The 11,462-nt window shown below is 40.0% G+C and overlaps 1 protein-coding gene across 1 annotated transcript; it reads right to left on the reverse strand.

Moving 5' to 3' along the window:
- Nucleotides 1–9,408: 9,408 nt before the first annotated feature.
- Nucleotides 9,409–10,263, reverse strand: LOC306786436 (myeloid-associated differentiation marker-like; the record flags this gene model as incomplete). The annotated part of the gene is made up of 1 exon (XM_079281211.1): nt 9,409–10,263. One exon carries the CDS (start codon nt 10,261–10,263, stop codon nt 9,409–9,411), a length of 855 nt encoding a protein of 284 aa, XP_079137337.1.
- Nucleotides 10,264–11,462: the final 1,199 nt, after the last annotated feature.

The following is an 11,462-nucleotide window of genomic DNA, read 5'->3' on the forward strand; positions in this document are numbered from 1 at the left end:
TCATTCGTTTAAATTATCATGATGTAAAAATTGCTCTTGTTCAACCACTTTTAAAAAGGCTATATCTTGATTCTTCGGCTCTTGATCATTTTAGCTCCCATTGTTAGCTAAGATTTAGAAAGGGATTTTATTCGAACTGAATATTTTTAACCGCTCGTTTTAGGGGTCGTAAATGACTTATTGCTGTCAGCTGATGCTGGCCATAACTCTATACTTGTTTTCTTGGATTTAAGCTCAGCATTAGATACTATTGACCATGATATCCTCTTGGACCGTCTTGAGATCTGGGTCGGTATCAGTGGCTCTGCTCCGCAATGATTAAAAGGCAGGTGTTTCTGCTTTGGTATCTCTAATAGGTCATGCTGTGGGATCTGTGCTGGGTCCAGTTCTCTTTTCCATTTATATGCTCCCTCTCAAAGCATGGTCATAATATTAGTTTCCATTTCCCAACTATTTATTAAACTGTGACTCTAGAAACAACCATCGACACTGTCAACTGCGAAACCGCCTTAAATGACATCTGCTAGGATATCACAAAATGTGCTGCAGCTCAATGCTGTTAAGATAGAGACATTGTCCATAGGTCAAGATCACCCAAATATCACACAGTCTCCAGCTCATCCAAGACTCTGCTGCTAAGATTTAGACTCCGACAAACACATCTCACCAATCCTGGCTTCCTTACACTGGCTACTTGTTGCTTTCAAAATTGATTTTAAGATATTATTGATTACCCTGAGAGTCCTTGCCCCAAGTTATTTATCAGATCTCTTATTGCCCTGTGCCCCTTTACGCACCTGAGATCCTTGGATAATTCATGCGTGAAGGTGACAGAGCCTTTGCTCCCACAGCTCCTAATTTGTGAAATGACCTGAGGAGATCAGGACTGCACACTCTGTCTCATCTTTTTAAATCACTTTTGCAAACCAAACACATTTTTTAATTGCTTTTCTGTGATTTTCTGTGTATTTTTTTCCATTGTAAAGCGCTTTGTAACAGTGTTTTGAACAGTGCTATAAATAAAGTTTAATATCGGCTGTATAGTAAATAATAGGCTACGGCAAATTATTCCATGGGACACATGAGGATAACCCTCTCTACCTAAGCAAGAGCACCACAGTGGTAATGTTACATTAAGTGGATTTTGGGGCCAAACATGTTCAGCAAGTTATTTGGTAAGTTGCCTGCATGCTTGCATGTTGAGCTGAACACAGTCATTGTTCCTGCATTTCATGTAGGTAAAATACAAAAGTATAATAAAGATGCATTATCACTGTTGCAGCTGGTAATGGGGGAGCTAATTTAAATTACTTCATATGCAGGGTAACTTAATCAATAACAATATATTCCAATTTGTTACTTGATTTATATTTTGTATCGTCTGCTAAGTAACACCAACTCTGAAATGTAGTGGAGTAGAAGTATAATTAAACTATACCCAAGTACAAGTACCTCACAATTGTACTGGATGTTGATTCATTTAATGAGGACATCTTAACTTTTTTATTTAATTTTATGTAATCTGTGAGAATTGTCTATTGATTGAAGAGCACCAACCTGAACCCCGTATCATATTTTGTGTTGGGTCTCAAGGTTGTTGAAGGTGTCTCCAATATATATGAATGTAGTATAATGCATTAACATATAGTCTGAAACTAGAACAATGGCCAATTGGCACCCTACCATAATTCATTTCATCATGTCTTTGTGAAACTGCATCTATATGTCCTTACCTGGTGCCTTGCGGGTGACCTAAAATAATAATTACCCTATAACAGTTGTCAGACGTTGACACCTGAGGCTGTGGAAATGTGTTGCACAAATAAATGGTGTGACGTAAAGATTCACTGAACCGCGCTTCAAAACACGGGAGTGACGCGCAGCCCGCAGCATGTTGTTGAGAAAACAAACACTTGAAGCCCCTGTCCCCTTTAGGCTGCATGGGGCTTGACATTATTGTCCACCAAACTATAATAGCTGTAGCCCCAAGTCATGAGATGCTCGGCTTATTAAATCATCTTAGTTTGAAAAATAAACGTTTTGAGGCTCATAACAGTTTTCCAAACACACGTGTAATACTGTTAGGAAAACTATTTAAACTGGGAATTCAAATGAATTTAATTTCATAAACATTTTATTTGAAATGCCGTGCCATTCGGAGATTGGATTCAACTTACCTGTGCGCTCCTGTGCGCCTTATCCTCTCCACTATCGGATGGCGTGATGCGCGTCTCCCTCTCTCCCAACTCTCTCGCTCTTTTCCCTGGCCGCTTGAAAGAAAAACCACCTCACACTTGACTTTTCATCTTGAGGCATTTTCTTGGTGTCGGCACGCTCAGATGTCCATTTACAGAGGCGCAAAAAGCAACATCTTCCAGGATTTTACGCACAGCTTGAGTTTGAGGGAAATCCTGCGCAGGAAGAAATGCGTCGCTCAGCTGACGAGGTGTCTCTCACAGATTCATTGAAGTGCCTCGACGCACCGCGACTATTTATGTGGAAAGCATCACCCCGCCTTTGGATGGGAAAGTCCCACCCATGTGGTTGTAATCACCTCACAGCACAACACCGGGTTTTGTTGAAAAAGTACACATTGCAGCCCCTTTTTTTGTTTTCTTCATATATAGAGCAGTGCATCATGAAGTGATACGAACTTATTTGTTCCCACTGCGTGTGAGAGACTGAGAGAGGAATGGAAAAGTGACATAGGGAGTTGATGACGTGTTATTTATTGGCCCTGTTTGGTCCTAACCAGACCAAATGGGTAGATGTATGAGATTTGTGAGTGTATAAGTCAACACAGTCACACAGCCGTGTATAGAGGCTTGCCCTGCAGTGACAGCGGTGCGTAGTGGCACTTCCACGATAACTACATGGCTCATTTACACATGCATTTTTTCCAATCCAATACCAGCTCTCATTTTCAAGGTTAACGACGACGCCAAACAAAAACTATTTCGACCATGCCCACCAAATTTTCAGGTGTCTGTCCAAATTGTAAAACGGTTTATTTTTGTAACTGTATGGATGTCAACAAAAGCTGTTGGCATTACAGAAGAAGCACCAGCCGTAAACGTGTTAAACCAGACTAAAGGGGACAGTAACTAGAAGCTAATGAATAACACTGAGCTCCCAGTCTCACACTGTTTGCCTCACTTCTGCATATTCCTGCTCCTTCTGCCTCCCCGGCCATCTTTTTAGCCATACCCTCCATCCCGGGCCTCTCCGACGTTGTACTTCACCTGTCCACCAGATGCCTGCAGACTACTCATGGATATCTGATAAACCATGGACCCGCCACCGTGTCTGTAGATGGTACACTTTTCTTCCTTTTTAAAAATGCCAGATGCAGCAGTTAATGCTATTTTTCCAATTCCTTGTGTCCCCAAGTTGTCCTTGTCTTGTGTTGCTTATTTCATATTCTGTTAGTGTGTTTACATTGTTACATTTGCTGCAGTGATCCAATGTCCTCGCTTAAGTTTGTTTCATCTAAACTAATTGAAAGAAAAAGCGAACATGTTCACCACGTGATGGCAAGTACAAACACCAGCTGAGTGCAGAAATACAGCGCACACATGCAATCACTACAATGCAGAACATAAAGGGTTGCTGGAGATTTTTGTTAGTTTTAAAAGATCAAAGTTACCAAATATATCTGTTATATTTACAGGTAAATCTGAGGTGCAGTGAATTGTTTCCTTATAAACTACTGCTGTTTTGTGTCATACTTCTCTTCCGAAACGTGTGTTACAGAAAAGTGACCACCAATAGTACATGGAGAATATATCCCGAATGTTCAGTCCAGTAATCAGAGCACTTGTTTCGTACTTTTTATTATTGTGAATGAGATAAATGAGATCATGTCCAGAGTGGCGACTCTGTGGCTGACGCTGTGTGTTTAGGTCAGAAGATGAACGAGTCAGTATTCATAGAATATACGAACAATCAATCCGTCTCTGTGCTGCTTGTATGTTCAATTTGTTCAGAATGAGCCGACCTTTTGGAAAAGCTTATTGATACACAGCGTCCATCGGCAGGTTTTTAAAGCCTTTATGAGTTTTACGTCTCCATGTGGTCTTTTTGTATCATGGTACATTCAATTAATATCCTTTTAATGCAGTTTTAATTACATTTTGTAATGTTGGCCCCGGGATGTCTGAAAATAGCTTTTAATGGGGCCAACCAACAAGGCTGCTTATTTGCTTAATGTTTATTTTCTGCATCAATCATCAGGACAGTTGCAAGTCCAAGGAAAGTCTTGGACTTGCCATGCAGGGAGCGTAGTCTGTATAAAATATGGACGTGGTCTCATGACGTCAACCATAGGTTTCTGAGGAGCTGTTGTGAAGCTGGTGACTCCGGCCGTGGCCATCTTGGCAGCGACAACCTAATTCCTGGCTTATTATAAAATGGGCAAAGAGGTGGAGTATCGGTGGAGCAAAGGGCGGGAGCGGGGGACGCAGCAGAAGATACAGCGACCTGAGAGGGCACCCACCTTTCTCTTAAAGTGGCAACGCCCTCAATTATGGCTCATTTTAATCCTCAACACATTATAAATGGGTGAATATTATAAAAATGCAGCCCCTCGAACAGATGTCACGACTGAGGATATTAGCTATAGAGACCAAAACATTTTTTGGTGTGAACATGTTTATTTATTCTGTAAAGTTGGACATTTTAACATAGTGTTCTATGGAGATTAACTCCCACATGTAAAATACTTGAGTTACTGTGTGATTTGATTGTTGATGATTTGAAATAATTGTTCATTTCTTGAAAATAAGCCAACATATATCTGGGCTGTTCAAAGAGGAAATCGCCTTTAAGCTCAAAAGAGAGTGTTAGAGCAATATTATTTTCTTATATGGCCTATACATGCTGTAGAATACAACAAAAAGGATGAAACCAGCGGGACAGTTTCTATTCATGGTTGTGATGCTTTAGAGAAAAATACACTCCTCAGCTTTAATTGAGCGGAGCTGTCTCTGTAAGCTCATGATCTGAGTGAAATCTCTGTTGATTTGCATAAAGATTGTTTTTTTCCATCGACTGCTGACTGAAGGTAAACACTAAAATATTTTCGGATAAAAGATGTATTTTTTCCCCACTGATTCTAGTTTACGATACAAAAGAGACTCGAATTTCCAGGTATATTACTGCGACTTAACTGCAAAGCAATACTGCTGTTTACCTCTGAGTTTATTCATTAAATTCAAAAGTTTTAAAGGAAAATTGAGTTGATGAAAAAGTTTGAAGCACTATCTTAAAACCTGAAGACAATATGTAATAAATATGTTCCAGGAAACGTTTCCCCGAATTTGAAGACTACAAAAAAAAAAATCCAAACAGAAAATCACTCATTCAAAGCCATTCTTAGAGGCTATACAAATCCACAGTTTGAAGGCATTTGGGTGTATATTCATGATTCTTTTTCCATTGTGCTAATAGTTTGCAGAACTTAATATTCATAACAACAAAGCCCTGTCTACTTCCCCCTGAGGGACAAATGAGAGTAGTTAATTAGGGAAGACCGAAAGGCTATATTTTATTTCTAAATTAAACCGATTTGACAATTATTATTATAACTTGCCAGGACTGGGTTGATGAGGGAGGGATTTTCCAAAAAAAGACATATCATTAAGCATTTATGCAACATTGCGGAAGTGACAGTGTCAGCCTGCATTTAACCCCTGCCTGCAGAAAGTGGAAGCTCAAAACAACCACTCCAGACATTAAGTGTGTGTGTGTGTGTGTGTGTGTGTGTGTGTGTGTGTGTGTTAGAGAAACATTTGAAAGTAATTGTCAACGAAACCAGAAAATAGAGTGAAGTGGCACTTGTGTATTACTATACTGTACACAAACTCTCATCCCAAAGGTAAGCAAACATTTTGCAGAGCTCAAGGATTAAAATCTGTCTGTCCTCAAATCTTCAGAATTTCTGGCCCTAAAAGGTTTGTCTGATTAATATCTGGGTTACCAGGTGGGTCATGTATAGCTTGTAATATAAGGCGTATTGATTTCTTCCCTTGACGCTCTTGAAGTACTGCCAACTAATTGGTGGTGATTCATTTTCACAGTCTCCTCCTATGATTGCTGCTCAGTTGAATTGAAGGTTATTAAAAGATGAAAATGACTGAGTGACTCCTACGCTTACAACTGTGATTATATGGTGAGCTCACCTTAGTGGATCGCAGCATGCAGCTAGACAAGGATGTGGAAAGGCCGCTCAGATTTCAGGGTCATGTGTTAATAAACTGTGGATTGCATACTGTACTGTTTACTGATTACATTTAGTGTAAAGTATACAGTGATTTAAATTTTAAATTTAACTTTAAAAGTACTGCACCACAAGCCCAATTTAGCTGCAATCTGAGGGGAGAGCCATGATTGTCCCAAAGGGCATCCACGTTATTTTTGGAGCATGAGAAGGAAATGCTCATTTTCTTCAGAGTCTGAGGCTATTTGGCTAATATGATATTAAAGAACCTGACGTACGGCAATGTATCATGTTTGTTCTTGCGAACGTAAGTTGAGTGATTTAGTCAGGTTTCTTCTTTACATAAAATCAGCCATGTACATTCACTTTCATTAGAAAATGGATGTAAATGAACTGAGGAAAGTGTGTTACTTATTGTCTTATTTCTCATGTCCTTGAAATGGATGGAAACATCCTGGATCCCAGCTGTACTTGCTTGTAGCTCAGTGAGCACTGCATTGTGAACTTCAGAGGCATTGCATTTGTCCTAGTCTGAGTAGCGTAAGACAAGTAGAATTTTGCCAGTCAATAACAAGTTAGAGGTAAAACATGATTTGAGTTGATTTGAATATATTAACCTGATAATTTAGTAAAACACATGTAACAATATAAAATGTTTTCAGAGACGTTGCTCACGTACTGTACATTAAAAGACACTTTGAAAATGTCTTTGTAGCTGCGTACAACTACATTATATATTATTAACCATTTATTAAATATGTATTAACATACTGCTGATAAATGCTAAATGTGGGACTTCAAATATAGTTCTAAGTTCTTGCAGAACTGCTTTACAGGAATTACCATTATTTATACACTTGATGTCAGAACCACAAGTCTTGTTTCTATTGATAATAGTCAATCATTTTCCTTTTTTACCAGAGTTTTACTCTCCTCAGATCACGGAGTGAGAGGAGGTTGAAGGAATGTCATTGATTCTTACGGCATCTCCTTCTATTGACATTACTTCCCATTGTTGAGTCTTGGATGTCATTTCTAAAGTGGATATCCGCTTTTAGCAGAAATCTCACTCTTCTATCTGTCCTGTATCTGCAGCCCAGTTTGACATGGCACTCTATGGGTGACACAGTTACGTTTGATGTAGAATTTTTCACCTGAAGTGAAACAATATGAAGTACACCCTCTGTCTTATCTCAAGCTTTTTTGATGCCAGGGACATTTCCCATTTTCCAAGGGCCCCCGAAAATCATAACACTGATTAAGAGCTTACTACCATTTATACTCTTAGATGCTAAGAGTACAGGTATTATGAAACTTTTCAACCTTAATACTTCAGACCTGTTTCATAGTGACAAACAGAAACACATTTCAATATGAATCATGTCAAGATAAAATGAGATAATCCTTTATTAGTGTCACTGTGGGTCAATTTGCAATTTGATTGCACGCTAATACCACTTATGTACCTTTAAACAGAGGAAGATGTTAATCAAATTGCATTTGGACTCATCTTTACGGCATTTATAGCCAACATTTCAATAGTAAATAAAATAGTAAAATAAACGGGAGCGAAATAGTCCTAGTAAATCCAGATCCTTGAACTTAACAATCTAAATCTGACTGTCACTAAATTCTTCCACTTAAAAATAATTAACTTATTGCTGCGTGTCACAATTGTGTTGACACAATATGTCCATTGGCCCAAAGCTAACGTAATGGACGCAATAGGCTTGTTTTATTGGCGCAAATGGTCCCCATCTGTGAATTGCAATTTTTAATGATACAGCGCAATTTAATAATGTAAAGCTATTATTTATTATTATTTTGTCCCTTCTGTTCTCCAAATCAAAGCAGACTCTGCGCTCTGCACTTTGCCAACATGTCTGACGGATCTAGACTACTGACCTAAACGTCTTTCTGACAGACTGACATGAGAAGAAAAGCAGAATTTCCACGCTTCAGTTGCTCCTTTTGACTTGAGTTCACTCACACAGATTGGTGTGCCAGGGAGCACAATAGCTGCGGGATTACAAGTGAGGTTTGGGTGATGTCCCTTTCAGGTTCCAATTGGTGAAAAAAAAGAAAAGAATGAATTAACGTCACACTCTTTTTTAGATCTCCATCCCCGTCTGCCACATCACGGAGGAAGAAAAGAAGCTAAATAAGAAAAAAAGAAAGATAACACCTTGCAACAAATCCAACTCCATATGCTGCAGCTGCTTGTTGATTAAAGGATTTTCTTTTTCACTTTTCCCACACATGCTTCCAAAGTCTGTAAATCTCTCGCTGTCTCAGCTTCTATCTTATAAATTCTTCTGTCCTTGTGTTTCTCTCTCTTGTTCCTTCTCTTCCCATCTTATCTTTCATTGGATGCTCTGTTTGCCTGTCAGTGTTCATACATTCACATACATTGATTAGTTCTGTATCAGTTGGCAATTACTTTATTGCAAAAAAACACCACAAGACAGTGTTTAGAAAAGAAAATCAATACCACTCTTATGTCTTTATGATAAACACAAAGCTACCACCCACTGCCGGTTAGCTTAGTTCAGCGTAAAGACTGGAAAGAAGGACTAACAGCTACAGCCTGGCTCTGTAGAAGGTAACATCATCCGCCAGCAATGCTGAGCTCAGACTATATGTCTTGGCCAGGTGCAGTAACTTCCTGACTTATTTACTGTACAGATATGAGAGTGGTACCTAATTTAATATGAATATTCCCCAAAATGTCAAACTACACCTTAAATCAGCAAGTTGCTGCATCCCCAAATGACGAGATGACGAGCATGAAAGTGAAAACACACATGATTTGACTATGACACGATAATAAACTGAAATGTGAGCTCTGTATTATTACCTCCACTGTTTGAATACTCTTTGTGTATCAGGATCCAAAGTTCTACCAGGCTATTTTTATTGTTACAACAGTGATACTACAATTTTAATTATTAACTAACGCTACTTCTTTTTCAATGGTGTACTGGGCTCCTATCATTTTATTATTGCAGTCATTCATCTTTGTGAACACTTGGTGAACAGCATTAGAACAAGATATATATATATATATATTGCATTCAGCATCAACTAAATTAATGTTTACACAATGGCTCAAAAATCTGTTTCTGTTCCCAATAATTCAAACCCAGGACTCAAATTGTTCTCAGTTCATGTTGGTTTTGATAAGCAGCAGCTCACTGGTCACTAACACAGAACACAAGGCGTATAGAGTAGGCAGTGTCCAGGGTGTAAACAACGACGTTGATGATCGTCATGAAGGTGACCACCACCAGTTTGTCCCAGGGACAGATGAGGCCACAGCTACTGGGTCTCTTATTGCCGCGGAAACTATACAGTGGCCAGATCACCACGGCTGTCAGATACATCACTGCTGCCAAAATGTTATAGACGATCACAAGCTTGTCAAAGGGGAATGGAAAAAAAGAGGTCAGCCGTCCAGTGGAGAGCAGGATGATGAGGATGGCGAAGATGAAGCACAAGCAGTACACGGCCACGCACCACTGCAGTTCTGGGGAGCCGGAGAACTGGCTATTCTCCAGGGACGTGAAGACGAGACAGGCGAGGAACGCCTCCAGCATCTTCATGATGCCGGGCAACGAGGAGAGGAACCCGCTGTTCTGCCCACTCGGACGAAGGCGAGTTAAAGCCACCTCGCCTGCGTAAACCCCGAAGCAGACCCAGGACACCACGGAGGCACCGATCTGGCGGTGGCAGGTACTGCAGGTGAAAAAGACGGGGTACATTATGGCGGCAGAGAGGCACATGAGGCTCGCTAGCATGGCAAGGGCAGTGGTGAAGTCATCCCAGGCGAAAGGTAGTTTGGCATTGACAGTTGTGAACTCCAGGATGAGAATAAGAAGGGTGAAGAAGAAGCAGAAGCACCAGGTGAACATGCACCACGCCCAGTAGGGAGATGAGATGTGCCCCACTGTTGCCACCAGGCTAAAAGACATACAGGTGAGGATGGTCGCCATTATTCGCATTATGCCCACAGGCTGGGTGAGCGCCCGTAAGTCCACGCCAATCATGACTGGACAGGATGAGTCCGTTTGATGTAAAAGAAAAAAAAAATGTTGTTTCCAAAGTCAGTTGATTGTACTCAGTGCATCAAGGCCATGTTTTCCAAACCAGATCCTGCCGAAGACATCCATGTATAGAGCCTCGAACAGGTGTGTTCTTTGAAACTGAAGCTGTGGTTGTGTGTATTGAAGCAGATCATCACAGGCTTATCTGCGCAGTTTATGGCTGTTTCACGCCACGGATTGGATGCTTGTTGAGTGTTATCATGTTCCCCTCAAGACACACACGTTGGACTCTGGTCCCCAGTGCATGTTCTCCAGCACAATGACGAGGCGTGCGGGTCACATCCTACGCAACATCTCTCCAATCCTAACCTGGAGTTCACTTGATTTATTGCTCTGGGACAAATTGGAGAGTTTACAGAATGGATTCTTATGGATTTTATGGTTCAAAGATTATACTTCAGGTTGGTTAAAAAAAAAGTTAGCTCTTTAATAGACTTAAAAAAAGAGGCAAATCTACATTCACACCAAATTGACAAGAAACTACACGATGATGTTTTATTTTAGTATTGTAATGTATTGTGATTCATAACATCAGTGTTTACCAAAAGCAAAACGTTCTATGAAAACTCTCTTTTTATTCATTGCACCAAAGAGGAAAAAAGTTTAACAAAACATTAAAATCCCAGAAACATTTTATGTATTTTATGATACCATCTCCTCTGTCTTACCTTGATCCTCTGGTTCTTTTTCGCTCCCTTTATTTGTGTTTACAATATCATTATAATATCTACTCTTGAGTCTCCATTTTGACTTTTTAGAGTGCGGACTGGTCAAAGGTTATGTGAGTAACCTCCCACGTTATCGCTACGATTAGCAAACCAGGCTTTAATCCTGACCAATTACTCACTTGCTTTTGTTATGTTGTTCGAGGGAGGCTAAACTTACGGACATGAGAACCACCTCGACTCTGTTTCCTTTCCTCGTTAAACATGGCAACACAGAGGGGTGAATACATTTTTGACAGTAAGAGGTTTGTTCAGAGCAGCATAGCGGGAGGGGAGCTGTGAGATTGAAACCTGCAGCTGCTGTGTGTTTCACGGTATGCACACTTTGACACACTTTTGCAAACACACTTTGAGAAGGATAGGAGCGGTCCCACTGTAACTGTTTAACCTTTAAACTGAGTATTCAAACATATTGCT

The sequence above is a fragment of the Melanostigma gelatinosum genome (assembly GCF_949748355.1).
Source record: "Melanostigma gelatinosum genome assembly, chromosome: 13".
NCBI classification, from domain to species: domain Eukaryota; kingdom Metazoa; phylum Chordata; class Actinopteri; order Perciformes; family Zoarcidae; genus Melanostigma; species Melanostigma gelatinosum.